Source organism: Labrus mixtus, chromosome 12, assembly GCF_963584025.1.
Source record: "Labrus mixtus chromosome 12, fLabMix1.1, whole genome shotgun sequence".
Lineage (NCBI taxonomy): Eukaryota > Metazoa > Chordata > Actinopteri > Labriformes > Labridae > Labrus > Labrus mixtus.
Window position 1 is genome coordinate 3721576 of NC_083623.1, and position 23684 is coordinate 3745259.

General features: G+C 38.8%; 2 protein-coding genes and 2 long non-coding RNA genes across 5 annotated transcripts; all 4 read right to left on the reverse strand.

Annotated features, from left to right (window-relative positions):
* Positions 1-2927: 2927 nt before the first annotated feature.
* Positions 2928-10738, reverse strand: pnrc1 (proline-rich nuclear receptor coactivator 1). 2 transcript variants are annotated; one of them, XR_009674991.1, is made up of 3 exons: positions 10094-10738; positions 3659-7558; positions 2928-3612 (listed from the first exon to the last, which is right to left on the reverse strand). XR_009674991.1 is itself a non-coding variant. In XM_061051524.1 (2 exons), the coding sequence occupies exons 1-2, from the start codon at positions 10412-10414 to the stop codon at positions 7082-7084; spliced, it is 798 nt and encodes a 265-aa protein (XP_060907507.1). In that variant the 5' UTR covers positions 10415-10738; the 3' UTR covers positions 2928-7081. The 2 variants fall into 2 exon arrangements, 1 of the variants encoding a protein (XP_060907507.1); XM_061051524.1 differs by having other exon boundaries at positions 2928-7558.
* A 194-nt stretch (positions 10739-10932) lies between these two features.
* On the reverse strand, positions 10933-12723 carry LOC132984549 (uncharacterized). The gene is made up of 4 exons (XR_009674963.1): positions 12635-12723; positions 11810-11911; positions 11689-11717; positions 10933-11592 (listed from the first exon to the last, which is right to left on the reverse strand). It is a non-coding gene; the product is annotated as an uncharacterized LOC132984549 (long non-coding RNA).
* Positions 12724-13749: 1026 nt separating this feature from the next.
* On the reverse strand, positions 13750-16933 carry LOC132984647 (uncharacterized). Its single transcript, XM_061051514.1, has 7 exons — positions 16612-16933; positions 16137-16460; positions 15735-15875; positions 15553-15636; positions 15362-15390; positions 14637-14705; positions 13750-14435 (listed from the first exon to the last, which is right to left on the reverse strand). The coding sequence occupies exons 1-7, from the start codon at positions 16670-16672 to the stop codon at positions 14295-14297; spliced, it is 849 nt and encodes a 282-aa protein (XP_060907497.1). The 5' UTR covers positions 16673-16933; the 3' UTR covers positions 13750-14294.
* Positions 16934-20326: 3393 nt separating this feature from the next.
* Positions 20327-22375, reverse strand: LOC132984648 (uncharacterized). The gene is made up of 4 exons (XR_009674989.1): positions 21955-22375; positions 21131-21232; positions 21010-21038; positions 20327-20913 (listed from the first exon to the last, which is right to left on the reverse strand). It is a non-coding gene; the product is annotated as an uncharacterized LOC132984648 (long non-coding RNA).
* Between the last annotated feature and the right edge of the window lie 1309 nt (positions 22376-23684).

The following is a 23684-nucleotide window of genomic DNA, read 5'->3' on the forward strand; positions in this document are numbered from 1 at the left end:
AAATAACGAATAAAAACTAAACTCTAAAAGTTAACACAGGTAGCACTCTGGTACTCAAACAATGGGAATAATAGGCACTTTTTGTGGCATTTGAGCAAGTGTGCAAGCCTCTCTCCTTCCTCGTTAATAGACACGCTAACATGTGAAATGGAGAGTTTGAGTTGAACAACTGACAAATTTCACGCTTCCAAACACTTAAACAAAATTCAGTGAGTGTATAAAAACATTAAATAAAGAAAATGAAATAAAAGAGTCCTATTTCAAAGTAACAAAAAAAGGGTTCCGTTTCTAGTATTCTGAATCCTACTACCCTACTATTATATTTGATAATGTGTTTGTGTTCTTACGCTGCATTCCAGTTGATCTCGTAAGTGGGGAATTCCCAGTTCCCAGTCGGAAGTGTCAACTGGAACGCCCCCCGAAGTCGTAATTACGACTCGGAATCTCGGAGAAAAAAAAAGTAGCCCGATTTCAGATCCAATATGGCTGCTACGTGCATCGAAAGGGATGTTTAAGATGCAACTGTTGAGTTTATTGGCAGCTTAGTCGTCTTTTTGTGTAATTAAACCAATCAGACCGATGGTATCGTGCAAGTTCTCTCTGTGGAGGTGTTTTCATGTTATTTTCGGTCAGAAACTATCACGTAGTGTGTTGTAATCGTCTGGTATTACCTAACAAAACAAAGGTAGGCTACTCCTGGACGCGTCCATGTTGCTTTTCTGACATGCAACTGGAACACAGTTTGGTTGTGTGACGTCATTCCCAGTTCCGACTTCCGAGTTCTGAGGTAAATGGAACGAGGCATTACCTGGTATCCTCTGTGGTTGAGCCGCTTCCTCGACCATGCACAGTCTCTCCGGGCTAGTCTCGCATTCACAGAAGGATTCTATAAATCAAGTCATCAGAACCAAAAACAATTAAACCAATGTACACAAATAGTGCAGATAAATAACATATTTTGTTTTTTAAGTGCTGTTATTTCTGTAATGAGATCATATTAACCTCTTTTTTTCATTAATAGCATCTCATCATGGCTCCGTTCCCACTCTCCCCAGATTCTGACTTTATCCACTGACTATCTCTTCAATAAAGGCATAAAAAAAGCCCAAAATTAAATCTTAAAAATAAACACTGAATAAACTGGTTTTACATGAACATGAATTCAGTTATTACTGCTTATGAAACTAGGATAGGCTACTATGTAGGCCTACATTTCAATAAACAAAAATATGTTGAATAGCAGTGCAGAACTAAAACCATTAAGCTCCCTTTTGTTATCCTCACTTAACCAGAGTGGCTGTAAAGTTAACAAATTAAGCACAATACACCCTTAAACTTTACCACGCCTTCATAAATCTATTAAAAGTGTTAGCTAGCGATTAGCCATTAGCATTAGCGATATTTTTTAGCATCATAAAACATTTATCAAGTTTATCAAATAATTTAGGATATATTCGCATAACCCCGATAAGAACAAGATATGATCTTAAACTACACGTTTTGATATTTGTTTCTCACACAGAGATCAAATAAAACTGGCTAAAGAGTGTTTTAACTCACCTGAAATGACTTGACAGAAAACCGACGGTTAAGATTCTTACAATAAGGCGAGTGTGTTAGCTTGACAGCTACAGATAATCACACTTTAAAGACGACTTAGTGTCCTCATTTTCAAGATGAAGTCAAAGTGAAGACATCATGACAGGGAGCTTCTTTTACACTTGACCTTTGACACTTTGGTGACACTGTAAAAACTACACTTCAAAATAATGTAGTCTAATGGGTTTAGCAGCCCTGTATTTCATATGGGTAACATACAGACATAAATCATTAGATTATTATAAGAACTTTAACAGTATTTTCCCAGTCTTGCTCTTAAACTGAACTTCCAAACTCAGAGTCCCTCTGCACCTTTAAGAAAAAGCTAAAGACCCAGCTCTTTCATGAATACCTACTAACTTAATGATGATGGTCTCCATATTATTGATGATGATGATGGTAATGACGATGGTTTTTGTTTGATAACGACGACTTATAAGATGGTTTCTATACTGATTAGAGCTCTCAAGAACTGCCCTCAATGTTGTGCTTTGCCTCTGGTCACTTCCTGTCAGCACCTGTGTGTCCAATCAGACTCAAAGCTGATCGTTTGCTCTTACTGACATTGTTCCCTTTTTACTAGATCCTTGCTTGTGTTGTTCTTACTCTCTGATGTACGTCGCTTTGGATAAAAGCGTCTGCTAAGTGAATTGTAGAATTGTCGAATTAAACTGTGAGAAGAGGTGACAAAGCGGCTGGGTAGGCTACACTAACAAACTAACAAACAGGTAGATATGAATAATCTGTAAAAAGTTAGTTGTGTGAGCCTAGATTTGAGGAAATGTGCTGTATGGATGTTGTGTCGTAAACAAAAGGCAAAGAAACCAAAGTCAAAAGCAGAGTCTTGGGAAATATATCGTAAGATGAGGTCTCTGTCGAGGTCTAACAAAGTCTGCCTGTTGTTGCTCAATACACCAAGTCAAATTCCTTGTAGCCTATGAGTAAATGTACTTGGCAATAAACCCCCGATTCTGATTCTGATTTTAACAAGCGGCAACCTCCAGTATTGAAAAATGAAGCTGGTGCTGAAGTGCAAAACCCTGCAGTTCATCAAGTGTCCACTAGAGGCTTAGTTTCTCCAGAGCTCTTGTGCTGTCCTTTTTTTTTTTCTTCTCAAGTCTAAATCATGATGGAGATAGAGGGAGAGCAAGTCTTGCACATTTCACCCAAGGATTACGTTGCAGCCATTACGGCATGTTTTATCTAAACCGCAAAATACATATTTAAAGGGCTTTGGAAAAAAACAAAATAATATTCTCCTAGTTTGATGTTTACTACAACAGGAGTAAAATTGACATTATTGAAATGAACACAGACACAAGCTAGAATAAGGGTAGCCAATATTTTAATGTCATTTTTAATTTAGATATGAAACGCTTCATAAAATAATCTTGTTTTTTGTTTTTTTAAACCAAATTGTATCATGGGTGTGAGCTCATCACAGCCTCACCATAACTTGACTTAATCCTTTTAAAACACTGCAATAACATGGGCCGCTCTTGGTACAGTAATACAAGTTTCCATTAACGTGACGTCACAGAGGTCAAGATACGAGATCCAGCAGCTGCCTGCATCCCAGAAACCATTCAACGTAAAAAAACAAAAACAAAAAAAAACCACATACATGGTACATTCTGTAATCACAAGATCACCGGTGCCACATTCAACACACACTGTACTCTTGGAATATGTTAATGCCGTGCTTCAAAGCATCCTGGACAATAGAAAAGGTAAAGAAAGATGCATGTGAAGTCATGTGCTGAAGTAAGTCCCCTTTAAACATAATGCAAAAATACAGACACAGAAAGATTACGTTCACATGAAGCCGTACGATTTTTAAAATCCATTTTAAAAACAAAATGCGTCCACACAACTGTTTTTTTTTTTTAGATCTGCATCCAAAATCAAACCCCTAAATCTCTTGTACTTTCTCAACTTATCCATTTAGTAAAAACTAAACGGGCCTCACATCAAACATCTTCAGAGGAGTGTCATGAAATGTTTTTCTCCATCCTCGTTTTATGTGATTAACTTGTTGTCCATTTGAGTCCTCCTTCACCGAGTTTTGTTTCCGTTTCTATTGCTCGATAATACAAGATTATTATTATTCATTGTGTCCAGGCTGCTGCAGTTAAGTGCTGATCGAGTCATTGTTTTTGGATTATGAGAATTTAAAGGCAATGAGAAAGGCTCCCGCACATCTCAGGTACATTCAGTATATCAGACTGAAACGTTGTATGCTCTGATAAACTGTATCAGCATGAAGTGAGGCTACGGTGGCTCGGAAGTGCAGACTAAATTTACAAAGTGTGAAAACTTTTGCAACGCTTGAGACACATTTACAAGATGCAACACACTTGTATGAGCGCAGATACAAATTTACAACCGGCAGACTTTTGCAGATTCCAGTGACCCGAGTGTGCCGTCAATTAATTTGTTTTGACAGGAAAGACTGTGTTAACCGTCTCATGTGTGTCCCCCAAAATGGAAAAAACATCATTGGGTCAACATATACTCCGTATAAGACATTTCCCACAGTCTCTACGTCGAAAACAAACTAATTGACGGCTCACTCGGTCACTTCTGGCATTTGGCAAATTCCCTTTCTGCCAAGATTCTTGCACTTGTAAATTTGTATCAACTTTTCTGTGTTTCACATCTTGTTACTTTGGTTTGCACTTCCTGGCCACCATAGAAGACAGAGTGCGGGAGCCTCTCTCTCATTGTCTTTAAGTTTTAACCTCCTCCCTCTGAAGCACCTGACGCATGCAGGTGTGCAGAGGTTTTCTTCAATGGATTGGATCATGAGTACTGCCACAAGTAATCACTGTTAGTAACTGACTGTTCAATCATCATAATCAGAAGCAAGACCATCTGCCAATCCTGCGCTTATTTCCCTTTCTCCAACCTTGCCTTCATGTTTGCAGAAGAGGAAAGACAACAACTAAGCAGCTGTACTTTTGGAAACACGATAGTCACTGCTGCGGTTTGTAATGACGGAAACAACAGAAACAAATGTAGCACAACTGGAAAATCATACAGCTCCCTAAGTCAAGTATGCACAGATTCTGCTTCCCAAGTCTTGAAAATGTACTGTGCATTAATTAATATTATTAATATTAATTCAGTTTTGGTCCTTATTGTGACAAAGGGGTGTTTTCAAATCTAATGAAAGAGATTGTAATTATGACTAACGTGTTGACATGAAGCCAAATATACTCTAATTATTAACCGAGCCGTGCAGAGTGTGTTTGTTTCCACACATGAAGAGCTGACTGTAAACATGAAGAGGTAATGAGTCAAAAACTGCTGTAAAAAAAGGCCGATAGAAAACTCCTACAATCTGTGTGTAATAACTAAACAGACATACAGTTTAGATTTAGATCACCCGTATTAAACTCAGATTCATTCTTTGAGTATTTTTTGACTATTGATGTTTTCATGAGCATCGCCGTCAGCACCAGAAGAACAAAAACAAACGCCTGATCTAAAAATCCAATCATGTCAACGTGAACAGAACCAGGATGGAAAAGCAGAGTGGATGTCTGACCTTTTTTCTTGCCATTGTTAAAAATGTTTAAACATGGGGCGCCGGTAGCCTAGTGGTTACGGCGCACGCCCCGTGTACAGAGGCCATGGTCCTCGTTGGCAGCGGCCGTGGGTTCGAGTCTGACCTCGGCCCTTTGCTGCATGTCATCCTCCCACTCTCTCCATATATTTTATTTCTCTCTTCGGCTGTCCTATCCAATAAAGGCAAAAATGGCCCCAAAAATATCTTTAAAAAAAAAAGAAAGTCAAACACCATCTTCTATTAAAAACGGCAGCGCATCAAATCCAAGATGCTGCTGATCGTCTGCACTGCAGGTAAAAATGACGGAGGAGTGTCTTTTTCAATGTTCTGCCAAACACTCTCAAACAATGACGAGCATCATTACTCTAACCACACCTTGCGTCTAAAAAGGACGCAATGTCCTTTGTTTTGAAACATTCAATAAAGGTTTTTTAAAAACAGAACGCTCCCTAACCAGAGTCTGGACCCAAAGGTACCAAGCCAACAAGAGGAAGCAGCGTTGTTTCTGATAGGTTCACAGCAACTGGTGGGTCAGCAGCGATGATTAAGATGCAGGAATGTTTTTTGTACAAGCAGACAAACTGTTTTTTAGAAATCTTACATAATGCTTTACTTATTGTCAATGTTATAAGAAATGCCCTGGCATGTGTGCAGTGATTTGTCTGTAGCAGAACTGTGTGCACGCTGGTAAAAACAAGAGGAACTAACTGTCTGTATCAAAGAGGTATTGATTGTTACTATTCGTTGAACTCGGATCATGTAGGAAATCTAAAATTCTGGACATTAACCTGGAAAAGAATGAAAAACAAAGTGTGGACAGAAGGCAAAAAAAAAAGAAAGATGCTGCTGCTCAATGTGAACGTATTCCAAGTCAGTGCAATAAAGTTCAAAAAGTAAAAAAGAAAAGGACTGGGTCTGGATACTGGTCGTCGGCTTCCTGCAGCAGCTGGTTGGCGAGACTTTTCACATTGCCATCTTCTCTTCGGTTCAGAGGCTTCGTCCACCTCACAGTCCATGACTCCACACGAGGATCTCCACCGGATGGACCCGTTACCAGGGAAGGAAAAATAACCTTTTGATTTGTCCGCTCTCTGAGCCTCTTTTTGAAAGGTGACCCAGCCATGATCTGGAAAGTCCTCTCCTTCTTGCTCGTGGCTGGCTGGTGAATTCATCAAAGTGGCCGGTCGAGCTTTTGGAAAATCAAAACGAGCGTTTCCCGCCTCTTCCCTGTTTCAAGTTTTCAGTGCAAATCAAAAAGTCTTTCTTTTCCTTCCGTCCGCTGAAAGAGCGCTAACAAAGTGCCTCAGTTTGCAGGGGACTTTTAAAAAAATCTTTTGTTGTTGTTTTTTTCTTTTCTTGGAAAACATCAGTAACAAAACTAGAATCTCAGTTAAAACAACAAGGAAAAATATACACACATATGTGCTTACAATATATTATGTACATTTTAAACTAGCTTTTTCTTGACAAAAAGTCCGTCAACAGAAGGCTGCCATTTCAAAAGCGCTCGAGAAGAAAGTGACCTCTTCTCTGTACAAACTGTAAACGTGAGACTGGGATCGTGTTGCTGCTGCTGGAGACGACCTCAACCCCCCCCCCCCTCACTTTTTCACATCTTGTAGAAAAAAAAAACACATTGTTTGCTCTAACTCTTTCATATTCTCTCTCAGCCCCGGCTGCCAACATGAAGGCAGACATATTCCGCTTGCTGTCAGAACTCCAGCGCAAACACGACATCTCCGAAATGTTCAGCGATGCAGGCAGCCATGTTGAATGATGGGAAATTGTATTACTGTCGATAAAAACTTACTCAACATTATATTGCAGCGTGTTAAAAGCCAATCTCGATTTACCTGAATGCATATTTTCCAATCGTTTGCATCAGGCGTTTTTTAAATTCCCAGGTGTCGGTCATGATTGATCCTGCACCTTGAGCAGCGACTTCAAGTGAACAGTCATTTGCTCCCGACTTTGGTTGCTCTGTTGAGGCTCGTCTTCTCCGACCCAGTGGCTGGGCGGTTTGGGTAAGACACTCGGTGATGGCGGCTCACTGAACTTAGCTCCAGCGTAGACTTTCTCCCCGTCTTTGAGGGATTCGGGCGCATCCTCGGCGGGCGCTTCGTTCACAATTTTCACGTTGTTGGAGGCGTGCAGGGGTTTTTTCTGCTCTCGGAGCGGAGGCGGGTGGATAGATGAGGGTTTATTCGGAGTGGTGTTGTCTTTCTTCTTTGCGGAGTGAGGAGCACCGGGGCTTTGGGCCTGCTTGGGCTTGTGTCCCCGTGCGATCGCGTTCTGGGTGATTTGATCGTGCCTGGGCAGGTTGCGGGTGGGTTGGCCACCTTGCTGCATGGCCCCTCGCTCCGATCTGCCCCCTTTGGATTTCAGCAGCTAAGAAACAGAAACACAATGTTATCAAGTCAGTAATAAGATCAATGTTATTATCTCTGGAATCAACCTTTTTATGTTGAGCATAAAGGCGCGTTATAGGCTAAATTGGGTGTTTGTGTATCCGCACATACACCAGTCTTTAAATTAATCTGCTTCCATAATTTATTATCCCAGAAAAAAATGTAAAATATATCAATTTTATCAATGAATCGGGTTTATGAAAATCAAGATTATGTCTGTGTTTGAGGCCGGGTGGCCCCTGTTATTTGCCACCCTGCCACATACATTTAGCTGAATTTGCTCTGCCTCATCTGTACTTTTGTTGTACCCTAAAAACTGCATAGTGCACTTTTAAAGACCCAATTTACCATTTTATTTCTTAATATTTAAGGATGTTATCACACACTACAGATTTACATTATTTCTTTGTGGTCTTCTACAATATAAAACCTCTAAAGATTGTTATGAACCTTTCTCTTCCTTGTTTTACAACCACTTCCTCTCAATCATATTTACAGAGAAGTATGCAACCTGCCGCAACCATCCCCGTCAACCTCCCAGCAGAAAGAGGAAGAAGACCAGTTTACTTTCGTTTTCACATGACAAGGCTTGGTAACTTAACTGCGTCACACTTCTAACTACCGCATAGAAAACATTTTTAAATCCGCTTTCATTCAGGTATGAGTTTAAATAGTTTGTTTTTGAAAGACTTCATAACCGTCTTGAATCGTTAATGGCCTCAAAGCTTCAAAATATGTGGACAATACAGTAAATACGGGTTATAAAGGTACTAACTTATTCAGTTTTCTGTTGATAGACAATTTCTTTGGTCTGTAACATGGCGGACATTAAGTGAATTTGACGGAGGTGAAGCTGACATCTTCTCTTATTGTGTGTTGTCCCTCCAAGACCAACAAGTTTTCAATTTACTGTCATATTGACGACTTAAAGTAGCCAATAAATACGTTTATTTAGCAATTTTGGTCTAAAAATTGCTAAAACAGAACTAGAACCATCATGGTACTTTTTGTTAGAGATTTGGACCGATACGAACTAATATCGATATTTGATCCGATATTGATGGATCAGGTATCAGCCTGACTGTGCAGAGACAGGTCACAGATCGAGGAAGATCTATGGGCTTTCAAAAACCTTAGTTATTGCTGCTTCCTGTTTGCAAGCCAGTACAAAGATCAAATACATTACTTTGGAGTAGTTTTAATTTATGTTTTATATTTATAAAATATAAATTTATGGTCGGGTTATACATGTCTGTTGGGTATCGTACACTATGGGTTCTTTTCTGATGAATTATATTTGATTATTTTTAGTATTTTTAATTTGTTATGTTCTTCTGTGTTTGGTTTAGTTTGTTCTTGTTTTTTCTGTTTGTCAAAGCACTTTGTAAACCTGTGTTTTTAAAAGGTGCTATATAAATAAAGTTATTATTATTATTTTAATGTTTATGAATTTTTATTTTTAATGCTCTTTCAATATGAACTGCAATGCCAGGTTTACTACAGATTTGCATAATACAAACAAACAATATACTAATTAGGATTTTTAAAAGGAGCTGATCTAAAAAAAACTGGACTATGCATCTCCACTCATCAATTTGCTCAACTTTGACTAGTTCATGCATGAATTAATCTTCATTTGTGCAGCACTTTAATTAGAATAGAATAGATGTTTATTGCCATTTGCACAGGTACAGGACAGTACATTGGAATTTTTGTGCGTTTCTCCCTGAGTCAGCTTCTACAAAAAAAGTTAAAATTATATATAAAATAGAATAGCATTATAAGAAAAAAAGAGTAGAAAAGTACAAAAATAGTAAAAAATAAACAAGTTGTAGTAACAGCGACTTAAATTAGTTAAGTTAATTAATTAATTAATGTTGAAAAGGGTAGAATATATCCAGGTGGGGACGGATGGTAGAACATTTTGTGGATTCAACTAATTCCTGGTGATGATGTTAGTGAATTCAAATGATCATAAATGGGTGTTTTATTAGGTTTATTAAGTTTTTCTACATGTATTGGTGGTATTACATGTTAAATTTACAAATTATCCCTGCACTCATGTTCACTTCATGTGTCTGTCTACTCTCCGTTATATTGTATAGTTTCTGCTTATAATATGTCTACACTCCTGCACTTTGACTTATGTCAATACTGTCCATTTACAACTCTGTTTTTGCACATTTACATTTAATCTTCCATATTTAATCTTCCTATTTAAGACTAGTAATGCTTAGTGAAATCCTGGTTGTATATATTCACATTCTTATTTTTGATATCTTTTAGTGCTTATTTACTTTGCATTTAATATTATATTGTGTTTATTTGTTAACATTGTGTTTTTTACTCATATTGTGTGTTTGGACAAACTGCTGCTGTAACGCCACAATTTCCAAGTTTGGGATCAATAAAGTAATTCTATTCTATTCTATTAAATTGCTGCAGCGCTAAACAACAACAACAACAACAACAACAACAACAACAACAACAACAACAACAACAAGCAGACAGTTACCTCTTTCTTTCCCTGTTTGAGGTGATGGAGGCTCCGTACCGTCTGTGTACCGGGAGGGAGCTCGGTACCGGGCTGAGCAGCTGAGGCGGTCAGAGAGGTGTTGTTGTTGTTGTTATGGTCGGACAGGAGGGTGTTGTTGTTGTTGTTCCTCGGGGGCTTCTGGTGACGCTGCAGCGGCTTCCTGCCTCCTTTCTTCACCTGCCTCGTTTTGTTCCCCGCGTTCACCCCATCGCCACCGCCGGAAACCACCGACACCGGGTTGTTGTTTTCCACGTCGCCGATGCTGGAGTCATCGACGTGAGCTGAGGTTCCGTCCAACATGTCTCCGGACTGAAGAGAACATAAACAGTCTCCGGACTGAAGAGAACATAAACAGGCTGTGAAATCCCCGCTTCAGCGAACAACGTCACAAGCTAACAGTTAGCTAATGTAGCTTCTTCTTCTTCGTCGTCGTCGTGAGAGGATGAAACACAGTTTAAAATATCACAAGTAACGTATCAAATAAAACGTTTAGTAGTCGTTCAAGTCACTGCTGAGACTGTTTTTGTTGTGTTTAGGTTGTTCCTGTTGCCAAAATAGCGACTGCAGTCCCTTTTTTTACCGAGATGGCGGCGAGCTTGTAAAAGCAGAAGTGTAGTTAGCATCAAGCTAGCTAGAGTAAAATACGCAACTTCCGGTCATTGTATTTCAAAATAAGACGGTTTAGTGTGACAGTTAAGTACAAGGCGTCTGGGCACAATTTAATAAAAAAAAATAGGTGAATTAAATGCTATTTAAGTGTCCTATTTTTACGGAGGCCCTGAAGGTCAACTCTCTAAATATTTAATGATTGCCAAAGTTGAAGGAGTTGCCCACCCAGTAGCTCATTGGTTCTGCCCCCAGAAAGTTTTCAGCAAAGCTGGACAATCAGAGTAAAGTGGGCACGTGAGGAGGGGGGGTCTTAAAGAGACAGCAGCTGAAATGAACCGTTTCACACAGAGGCTGATATGAGGGATTTTACCGACATAAATAAGAAAGTTTATGAGTTACACATCTCACAACACTACTCAATAGGTGTCCCAGACTGACATGATTAATGGTGAAAGTGAGGATAATAGATCTCCTTTAAGTAAAATATACACATTCAATCAAATATATTGAAGCAACAATAAGACATGAAAGTTAATTTGACATAGTGATTAAAATTTGGTTATACTGACATTTAAAGGCACTCAAAAATATGAAGAACTTTATACAAATGAAGCTTTCTACAAAAAAAAATATATTATCTTCCATGTTGGCAAAAACTGAAGATTCACCAAGTGATGATCTCTCTCTCTCTGTTTCTCTCTCTACCTGCTGCAAACCTGCACGATATTGAAATGATTAAAAGTGGTGGATTAATGTATCTGCTGAGTGGATGTTTGTGTGGAAGTTGTTGATCAGTGGAGTCTGACAGAAGCAGAAGGTTCTCCATCATTTTCATAGTTCACTGAGCCTTCATCTCCATCATAATACACCTGTGAAAATACAAAAACATACGAGTTAAAATGGAGGTAAGAAATGTTCCTTTTCTATATGAAGACAGTTCATATGAGGCTTTATTTCCAGCTCACAGTGATGTCATCAGGTGGTCTCTGGTTCCCTGAAAAATAAAGCACACAGAAACATTTCAGCTCTGACTTTAAGGTTGGTGGTTGATAGGTGTGAATAAAAGTTGGTGTGAGTGTTTCTCACCTCGAGCTCTGAAGAGAAGAACAGTGATCACAGTAATCAGGAGGAGTTCAGCCACACGCAGAGCCAACATGACCAAGTCCAGATCACAAGAACCTGTACAATCTGATGAACAGGAACCAGACGTTAATCAAATATTTAACTTTGCTAACAACTTTTGTATTTTCAAAAAACATAAACGTCTTCTAATGACAATAGATTTGAGTTCTTAAGATGATATGATGAATAAAAAAAAACTCAAGATAACACGTCTCTGTATTGAACATTGAATGCTGTAAAATGATTAAATGAATTTAATTAGGATTAATCACATTTTAATCATGTTTGAAATTCCATTATTTTGTATTTGGAAAAAAAGTATTTTTTACGCTTTTATTTTGTACCTTCTTAAGCTAAGGATACTTTATTTCCTGTTTGGATATCAACCTGCTTTTACTTTGAAAAAAAAGAAGGAACTTCGATGGTTACAACATTATCTTAACCACAGAAAAAAGGAACTTGTTACGGATCATAAAGTAAATTAAAAGAGTTAAAGAGGACGGTGATAATGTTAAAATATTTGATGTCATTTGGTGGATATTACTTTTGACTCGTCAGCTGAGCCTTCTGGGAGTTTTTTTTGTTTAAGTGAAACGAGACATTCAAAGGCACAGAGGTGTCGTTCTTTTCCATCACTGTGACTACAGGGAGACACTTCTGTCAGTGTGGTGGCTTAGATACTGAGGGACTAAAGAGATCAGATAGGGATCAATGTGTCCAACAGCATGTTAGCTCCAAACTTCTGTCCTTAATCTGAATCAAACAAAGAGAGGAGACAACAGACTCTACCTCCTGCAGCCGCAGTAGATGTTGTTGTTGGTGGTCTTGTTGTTGTTGGTGGTGGTGGTCGTGGTCTTGTTGTTGTTGGTGGTCTTGGTTCTACCATCTGCATGGTAGACAGTCATGACTCAGAGACGCATTTACACAGGATAGACTTGATTTCTGATATATTTAGGTGTAAAACGTCTCACATTGTTCCTTTAGTCTCACTGGGCAGGTAACTGTCGCTCATCATCAATATGAATGAATGAATATTTTTCAAAGTAACAGACCATCAGATTTTATTTTTATTTTTATTTTTATTTTACAGGGACATTGCATATTGATAAACATTTTTGTAAATATGCCAGAGTTAGCCAAAATCAAGATCAACAACAGAAACGTATAGCTGCCTCCATATTTTCCAGGATTTAAACGTTAACAAACATGTATATTTCACTTCTTAAATTGAACACATTGAGCTGCACACAAGTATTATTACAAAACTCAGACTAACTGTGTTTAAGGTATAAGAACGGATAAATGAAATGAAGTTATTATCATAATATTCTCCCCTGGTTCAAAAGAATACAATTCAACAACTGAACCCTCATGTCTCTCTCTTCTTTTAAGCGTCTAACCTGGAGCTGCATCAAGAGAACTATTCCTCAACTTCCTCTTCTTAGTAAAGTGTATATTACCCCACTTTCTGGTTCTTCCTTCCTTTATCTGTCATGAAGTTGATTTAGCCTTTTTTGGGTTTCTACAGACTCTCGGTTGTGACTCAATCAAGATGATCGTTATCTCACTTCCTCTTCTCAGTCATGTACCTCTCAGTACATACAGAATGATCTGAGCAGTGATGATATCGATGTTTAAATGAATGCAGGTCAAAAGACAACAGGTACAGTTTTTAAAAATCTTTAACTACAACTTAACACATGAACATCAAAGTGCCTGCTGCGTATATAAACTTATTTTAAAAGCTGGTTTATACGGAGCTCCTGAAGTCCTAAATAGTGGAAAAAATATGTTGTGCACTCGAGTTATCATCTAACTCTAAAGATGCTATGTTGTGCACATGAGTGAATATCCTGTGTGCAAAGATTAAGAGAAGAAACAGTCAGCGCTCACACACACTAGCATGTAGTCAAAAGTTTTTCTGAATACCAGTCCTTTATATAATTATCGTGGGCACACAAGATTTCAGTTTTTGTACTTTTTGGGACTTCAGAGTCTCCGTAAATTAAAATTTCATGCAGAGGTATAATGCTAGGTGTTTGTGCTAACCTTACAACGCCATTTGTTGGAGAAAAAAAGCATCTTACAGCAATAACTCTTGAAAGTCATCAACACAAAGTCTTTTACAAACACATCTATCAGTATCTGTTTTCTACTGAGCCCTGCAAGGCTCAGGTGAGACAAAAAAGAAAAAGCTGTCAATCATTTCGACAAATGATTTGCAATCTGTGGGCACGGATTCCTAAATGGTGCATGCAGATTGCAAATCCGTGCACACGGTTTTACAAATCCATGGGCACTGTTTATAAACTGTGCGCACAGATTTGTAAACCGTGAAAAAAGGATTTACAAATTGCTTTTTATGTTGTCCTACCTGAGCCTTGTGGGGCTCCGTAGTTTTCAGTGTAGAAACCTGAAAAAACTTGAGCTGTGACTTTACTTTGGATTCTTATTTCTTCTCTTTGTTGATGGTGGCGTAGAGGCTGCTGGGGTCAGCAGAGGCTCCTGCAGCAGCAGAAGAAGAGGAAGAAGAAGCTTTGACGGAGGCATAGGTCACTGAACCATCGTCAGCATCGTCTTTAGCACAAACCTGGAGATAGATCCCAGAGCATTAAATATCACAAAATGACGTCATTAAATGCAAAGTGCAAGTTGATACATGGAGAATAAAGTCGACATGTTGAGAATGAAGTTAAGCTGTTATTACTAAAGCTAAAATAAATGGAATGAATTCTAAATGTTCAGATAAAAGTTCACATCCATCCTGACTTTAACCAATCAGACAGCTTACCCGAGCTCCTCTTTTCCCCTTCTTGTTGTATCTGATGGAGGCGTAGGAAACCCCGCCTTCATGATCAGCCTACACAGAGAAGACAACAAAACAGCTGCTCAGTAATGTTTATCGTGACCTGTGCTTTTGATTGGAGCAAATAAAAAAAACTGGTTATGATCTTATCTAGGGGTAGCAGATATAGGGAGAAGAGCAAGGGCCCCAGGACAGAGCCCTGTGGTACCCCACATAACTCAGAAGGCTCAGAGACACCATCACCAATACGTACTGAGAATATTCTGTCAGCAAGATAGGAAGAAAACCAATCTGTGAACCCACAGTGTGATACGTTCCTGGTGCTCTGAAGTTGCATCACCATCAAACTTCCCTTTTTATCGTTGTCACCCTCTGAAGACTGAAGAGCAATTTATCACACTAATCTAAGGAAGTTATGATTTTAAGGTGGGGGGTTTCTGCTCTTAAAAAAAACACTTGCGTGCTGCTGATTACTTCCTGAACCTCCCACAAGTGGACAGATATAATAAATGAGATAAGTGTAATGGAAGGAATGACTCTTTCTCTGTGTCTTCACAGAAATGTTTCTTTAAACTTCTGAACATGCAGGATGAATTGTATAAGGCTCTTATGATGGTATCCAAAGAATGACCCTCATAATGTCTAAATGTATCAAGTCTCATCAGCAGCCGGTCAGAACAAACAACATAATCAAACGTTTTGGGACTTACAACATCGTCACCCATCTGCGTTCTGTTTCCTGTAGAGACACAGAAACAGCTGGACTTTAGCTTCCAAGTAAGAAATATGGATCATCTCAAATTTTTAGATATTAAAATGTAGTGGTAAACTGCAGCTAACAAACATTAAACTTGTAATTAAAGCTTTTTTTCTTCATGAAAATGTTCATCTGTGCTCTCACCTTTCCGTCTAATAACTTTCACAACGACCACTAACAGAACTATAAAAACCACCACGGGCACGAGGATCAACCACCATCGCCAGTCTGCCAGAAAAATGAAAATATGTGAAGCATGTTGGCTGTAGACTTCTGTCCTTAATCTGAATCAAACACAGAGAGCAGAAGACATCAGGAGACTCTACCTAGTGCAGGCGCAGGAGTTGTTGGTGGTGGTCTTGTTGTTGTTGGTGGTGGTCTTGTTGTTGGTGGTGGTGGTCTTGTTGTTGGTGGTGGTGGTCTTGTTGGTGGTGGTGGTCTTGTTGGTGGTGGTTTTGTGTCCTCACCTGAAGTTGAGATAAACACAACTCAACAAACTGTTCAGCACTAAACTTGTGTTTTCATATAAATTTCAAACTTCAAATCCAAAAAAAAAGTTTTAATATTTTAAGTTAAAAGTATTTCCAGTCCAAAGTAAGGATGGAGATATTATAAGAGAAACACAACAAGAGACAAATTAACTTCATCAGAGTCTTTATAATTATTGTAATGTTTCAGTTTATTGTTTGAATTAGAAAAGTTTTGTTTGAAAAGATTGAAATACTTACTCTTGATAACAGATAGAAGAACTACAGTCACATCGCCTGTTATTTCTCCTGATATGATCTGTAGACAGGCATAACGTTGAGCATCCTCCTCTGTGATCTTCTTTATAACCAGAGAACAGTCCTCTGTAACTCTCAGTCTGTCTGATTTAACTCCAGAGTTTTTAACCTGACCAAGTGTAACCAGGTCTACTACTGTGTTTCCTGAATCAACAAAGCCCCATGTCGTATATTCACACTTCTGTTGATCTTGTATCACAGTTTCACAAGACAACGTGGCGTCCTCTCCAACTCTGAATGTGACATCTTTAAATAGAAATACAGCTGCTGAGAAAATGAGAAAGAATAAACTAAATCAATAAAATGTTGATTATATTCACAATCAGTTTGAGAATAATTCTTCATCTGTGGTTTCTCAGAGTTCATTAAATCCATCATGTTTAAAAAAAGGTTAAATATGTGATATAAATGTTCTTACCAGCAAACTGAAGCAGCGCTGTGAGAAGTAAAGAAGTTTGAATCCATTTGAGCTCGTTCATGGTGATTCTCCGTCTCTGTCCTCCCGTTGTCACGCTCCTAACTGTCTGAGTTTCTTCAGTAGTGCTTCTTTAAAGAGACGCTGCATCTACTTCCCGTTCTTAGTATGTCATCACTTCCTCATTTTGACTTCAAGCCTGCTTTAAGTGTTCATTTCTATGAATGTCTCATAGTTATTAAAACATGATGTAACATGTTTAAGTGATCATAAACTGATGATCATTAAGATGAGCTGCATCGATCAGTAAAGAGGTCAGAGGTCAGAGGTCGCAGCAGATGGTGATGACTTTGAAGTTCAGTTCTTTGGTGTATTTGTTACAGAGATGTGTTACCAAAAAAAAGAAAAAGAGGACGGAGGAAGTTAAATGTGTGAAGATTGTGAGTTCAGATAAACGTCTGAAAAGTGCAACGCTCCTCTTTAGATGGTGTTTCTGATAATAAACAGTCAGGTTTAATAATAAACTCTGAATGTCCGTCGTGTTTGAGAGATCAGATGTTATTGTAGTGGTCTGAGATGTGTTGACACCTTATTCTGAGTCTTTTCTTGAGAAGTGAAGGGGAAGTGGTTTGGTGAGAATGTGTGTATCTACATCAGAAGTAGAGTCCTGGTCAAAACAAATGTAACCCATGAAGGTTATTGGCACATTTACAGTTAATGGTTTTTGGTCAGTGAGAAGAGTTGCAGCAAACATTTCAACATTAAAGAGCGTCCTGACTGAGGTGTGTTTCAAAAAGTGTCAGCAGACGACTGTACCATGTAGAGACAGGTATGGGTTAGGGCAGGCTTCCCCAACCTTGGAGTCCCGACCTCACATGGAATTAAATTAATGGGGTTGCTTGAAATTTGTATTTATTGATCCAAAAAAAAAAATCTTAAAATATTTTGAACCCAGGCTACTTTGGATCATAGCCATTCTAAAAGTGTATGTGAGAAGCATGTCTCTCAATAACAGACTGTAAGAACCAGCATTTCCATCAGACATTAATAAAATATATAAAATTCAACTAAATTCAAACAAAAACCCCACTTTGGATCATCTGCAGAGGTTTGATAGTGTAGGAAGACCAGCCAGTAGGGCAGGGCCGCCCCTGGCCAAATTGGGGCCCTAAGCAGAATTTTATTTTGAGGCCCCCCCCTCATTACAAAATGACTATATCACGAAATGCCATTTAGGTTTACAACCTTTATTAGTAGGAACAAATCAAATGAACAGCCTCTATCAACAATGGAACAAGCCTTTTACAGATGCACACGTCTGCATTTTCTGGATGCAAAGTCATCAATGAGGTCATCATAAGACAGCTGCTGTGGCCCTTGGCGCACAAATTCAACCCGATCGACGTCTGATAGGTGTGCTGGCCACAGAGCAGGATCAACTGGTTGTGCACTTGGAGTAGTGATAGTAGCATCTGTACCTGTTGACATGGTGCTTGATGGCCCTTGTGACGTACTGGGCGCTGGCTCCGTGTCACCCTTAGTAACAAACTTCAGCATTGACCCTGTTATGACAAGAAATCCATCATACAAGCAGATTATTAAGATTTGTTTTGGTCTTAATGGTAAATTACACAATGAAATTAATGTAAATACTAGCCTCACAAAGATTAAAATGCAATTAATGCAAATACGACTACAACTAATAATAATATTCATTATGATTTGATGATATTTCTATATTTAAATATTTTTATTTACTCATTTTTATACTTAGGTTCTATATTCCTACACTGCTGTTTGCTGCTGCAACGCTTTAAATGTCTCCATTGTGGGTCAAATAAAAGATTATCTTAATTTATCTTATTTTATCTAATCTTATATGACTGTTATGACTTAAATTCACCAAGAGATGGCGACATTTTACCTCCATAAAAATAGCCCAAAACTTCTATTGATAGCATAGATTAATAGGCTATAAACCTGAGCCAACATACGACCACCAACTGGTCAATTAACCACTCCTTTTTCAACAGAGGTGAATGTATATGCAGTTAACAAGACATTCAATAAATGATAATCAGGGCCGCTGGAAAATGTAATCTCCAGTCCACATCTAGACAGAATGATCCTCTCTTCTGTCTCATGATTAGCAGGCTAGCAGCTCGGGTGTTTCTTTTTTATTTCAACAACATACCTTCAAGTGAAACACGAGCCTCCTGTTGTTTTGACTTTTTCTTTCTTTTGCTTGCTCCAGATTCATATTGCCGTTTTGGAGGCCATCTCTCCACCTGCATCCAACTGTCTGTCTGACCGCTGATTGGTCAGATGCTGCGTGCTGTCAATCATTGCGGCAACGCGTGTCAGATTACACGTCTCTTATTTTTTCTCTCCTGCCTCGGGCTGACTTGGTGCTCTACGCGCGCCTCACACCAGCGATGCGCATCCTTTGTGCATTTGCAGAGAATGCGTCCCCTTGCACAAAATGGGGCCCCCCATGGATCGTGGGGCCCTACACACAGCGCGTGTTCTGCGTGTAGGGAGGGGCGGCGCTGCAGTAGGGAGTTGCAATAGTCAATGCATGATATCACAAGAGCCTGTACCAGGAGCTGTGTAGCATCCTCTGACAGGTAAGGTCTAACCTTCCTGATGTTGTTCAGGGCAAATTCGACAGGACCGGCCAAACGAAGCAACTTGAAACTTCAATGTTAGGTGGTCAGAGAAGGGGACCGAGCACTGACCCTTGAGGCACCCCTGTGGATAAGTTGTGCACTTTGGACACTTCTCTCTTCCAAGACACTCTAAAAGATCTCCCTGAGAGGTAAGACAGGAACCAGCAGAGGGCAGATCCTGAGAGGCCAAGTTCAGAGAGCATGGAGAGGAGGATTTGATGGTTAACTGTGTCAAAGGCAGCAGACAGGTCTAGCAGCACTAGAACTGAGGACTGACCAGCAGCTCTAGCCAATCACAGCGATTCTGTGACTGACAGTAGTTCAGTTTCAAAAAAAGAGCAAAAAGCTGATGTGCAGTACAGGAATTAATAAAAACTATCTTAACATTCAGAAAACATATTTTGCCCCTCATGTGAAAACAGATATGAAGTCAAGTCGGTCAACTATTTTTCCCCCCAAGTTTCCGAGTTGTTGTTCCGACTTGAGCAGGCGTTAATGTGCATTTTCCAACTTGGAAACTTGTTTTTTCAGATGTGGAGGGTTACTGTCAAATATTTTTCTCTCACCCTGCCTCTGACTGCCAGCCACGCCCACCTCTTCAGTTTACTATGCAAACCTAAGATGACAGCCGCCTTGAATCTCCAATCAAGCCAGTATTTAAGCCTCTCCTGCACAATCACTCTCAGTCCTCTTTGAAACATGTACACTTAACCTCTGACAGTTTCCTGACATATTAGACTCAGTTCACCTGTGGTGCATTTCTCTGTACAGTATTTTGACTCATTCTAGTTATCTGGTTAGAAAAAAGCTTTTTAACCCAGCAGAGGGAGAATTAACCTGAGAATGACCGATACCCCAAAAATAAAGGAATGACATTTAGAGAAAATGTTCACTTTCAGAAAGACTCTGTAATTTAATGAAGGAATAACAAAAAGCACACAGTAGAATTAAGTGGTAAATGTTTATTTATTTGCAGGTGACATTTTAATATGATTTAATAAAGACATGATTATTACAGATTGAATACTGAAAATCCTGAATACGGGGGGGGGGGGGGGGGGGGGGGGGTCTTAAAGAGACAGAAGCTAAAATGAACCATTTCAGGCAGAGGCTGAAATTTGGGATTTCAATGATGACAGTATGAGAAAAATAAGAAGGTTTATGAGTTACACATCTCACAACACTACTCAATAGGTGTCCCAGACTGACAGGATTAATGGTGAAAGTGAGGATAATAGATCTCCTTTAAGTAAAATATACACATTCAATCAAATATATTGAAGCAACAATAAGACATGAAAGTTAATTTGACATAGTGATTAAAATTTGGTTATACTGACATTTAAAGGCACTCAAAAATATGAAGAACTTTATACAAATGAAGAAATTAAGAAAAAAAACATTCTGCCATGTTTGCAAAAACTGAAGATTTACCCAAGTGATGATCTCTCTCTCTCTGTTTCTCTCTCTACCTGCTGCAAACCTGCACAATATAGAATTTATTAAAAGCGGTGGATTAATGTATCTGCTGAGTGGATGTTTGTGTGGAAGTTGTTGATCAGTGGAGTGTGACAGAAGCAGAAGGTTCTCCATCATTTTCATAGTTCACTGAGCCTTCATCTCCATCATAATACACCTGTGAAAATACAAAAACATACGAGTTAAAATGGAGGTAAGAAATGTTCCTTCTCTATATGAAGACAGTTCATATGAGGCTTTATTTCCAGCTCACAGTGATGTCATCAGGTGGTCTCTGGTTCCCTGAAAAATAAAGCACACAGAAACATTTCAGCTCTGACTTTAAGGTTGGTGGTTGATAGGTGTGAATAAAAGTTGGTGTGAGTGTTTCTCACCTCGAGCTCTGAAGAGAAGAACAGTGATCACAGTAATCAGGAGGAGTTCAGCCACACGCAGAGCCAACATGACCAAGTCCAGATCACAAGAACCTGTACAATCTGATGAACAGGAACCAGACGTTAATCAAATATTGAACTTTGCTAACAACTTTTGTATTTTCAAAAAACATAAACGTCTTCTAATGACAATAGATTTGAGTTCTTAAGATGATATGATGAATAAAAAAAACCTCAAGATAACACGTCTCTGTATTGAACATTGAATGCTGTAAAATGATTAAATGAATTTAATTAGGATTAATCACATTTTAATCATGTTTGAAATTCCATTATTTTGTATTTGAAAAAAAGTATTTTTTACGCTTTTATTTTGTACCTTCTTAAGCTAAGGATACTTTATTTCCTGTTTGGATATCAACCTGCTTTTACTTTGAAAAAAAAGAAGGAACTTCGATGGTTACAACATTATCTTAACCACAGAAAAAAGGAACTTGTTACGGATCATAAAGTAAATTAAAAGAGTTAAAGAGGACGGTGATAATGTTAAAATATTTGATGTCATTTGGTGGATATTACTTTTGACTCGTCTGCTGAGCCTTCTGGGAGTTTTTTTTGTTTAAGTGAAACGAGACATTCAAAGGCACAGAGGTGTCGTTCTTTTCCATCACTGTGACTACAGGGAGACACTTCTGTCAGTGTGGTGGCTTAGATACTGAGGGACTAAAGAGATCAGATAGGGATCAATGTGTCCAACAGCATGTTAGCTCCAAACTTCTGTCCTTAATCTGAATCAAACAAAGAGAGGAGACAACAGACTCTACCTCCTGCAGCCGCAGTAGATGTTGTTGTTGTTGGTGGTGGTGTTGTTGTTGTTGTTGTTGTTGTTGTTGTTGTTGTTGGTGGTCTTGTTGTTGTTGTTGGTGGTGGTGGTCTTGTTGGTGGTGGTGGTGTTGGTGGTCTTGTTGGTAGTGGTGGTCTTGTTGTTGGTGGTGGTCTTGTTGGTGGTGGTGGTCTTGTTGGTGGTGGTCTTGTTGGTGGTGGTCTTGTTGGTGGTGGTCTTGTTGGTAGTGGTGGTCTTGTTGTTGTTGTTGGTGGTGGTGGTCTTGTTGGTGGTGGTCTTGTTGGTAGTGGTGGTCTTGTTGTTGTTGGTGGTGGTGGTGGTGGTGGTCTTGTTGTTGGTGGTGGTGGTGGTGGTGGTCTTGGTGGTGGTGGTCGTCTTGTTGGTGGTGGTCTTGTTGGTGGTGGTCTTGGTGGTGGTGGTCTTGTGTCCTCACCTAAAGTTGAGATAAACACAATTCAACAAACTGTTCAGCACTAAACTTGTGTTTTCATATAAAATTCAAACTTCAAATTCAAAAAAAAGTTTTAATATTTTAAGTATTTCCAGTCCAAAGTAAGGATGGAGATATTATAAGAGAAACACAACAAGAGACAAATTAACTTCATCAGAGTCTTCATAATTATTGTAATGTTTCAGTTTATTGTTTGAATTAGAAAAGTTTTGTTTGAAAAGATTGAAATACTTACTCTTGATAACAGATAGATGAACTCGAGTCACATCGCTTGTTATTCTTCTTCCTGGTATGTCCTGTAGACAGGCATAACGTCGAGCATCCTCCTCTGTGATCTTCTTTATAACCAGAGAACAGTCCTCTGTAACTCTCAGTCTGTCTGATTTAACTCCAGAGTTTATAACCTGACCATCTACAACCAGCTCTACTGCTGTGTTTCCTGAATCAAGAAAGAGCCATGTCGTATATTCACACTTCTGTTGACCTTGTACATTTTCACAAGACAACGTGGCGTCCTCTCCAACTCTGAATGTGACTCTTTTATCTCGAAATGCTGCTGCTGAGAAAATGAGAAAGAATAAAGTAAATCAATAAAATGTTGATTATATTCACAATCAGTTTGAGAATAATTCTTCATCTGTGGTTTCTCAGAGTTCATTAAATCCATCATGTTTAAAAAAAGGTTAAATATGTGATATAAATGTTCTTACCAGCAAACTGAAGCAGCGCTGTGAGAAGTAAAGAAGTTTGAATCCATTTGAGCTCGTTCATGGTGATTCTCCGTCTCTGTCCTCCCGTTGTCACGCTCCTAACTGTCTGAGTTTCTTCAGTAGTGCTTCTTTAAAGAGACGCTGCATCTACTTCCCTTTCTTAGTATGTCATCACTTCCTCATTTTGACTTCAAACCTGCTTTAAGTGTTCATTTCTATGAATGTCTCATAGTTATTAAAACATGATGTAACATGTTTAAGTGATCATAAACTGATGATCATTAAGAAGAGCTGCATCGATCAGTAAAGAGGTCAGAGGTCAGAGGTCACAGCAGATGGTGATGACTTTGAAGTTCAGTTCTTTGGTGTATTTGTTACAGAGATGTGTTACCAAAAAAAAGAAAAAGAGGACGGAGGAAGTTAAATGTGTGAAGATTGAGAGTTCAGATAAACGTCTGAAAAGTGCAACGCTCCTCTTTAGATGGTGTTTCTGATAATAAACAGTCAGGTTTAATAATAATCTCTGTGAGCAAAAAGTGAACAAAACAT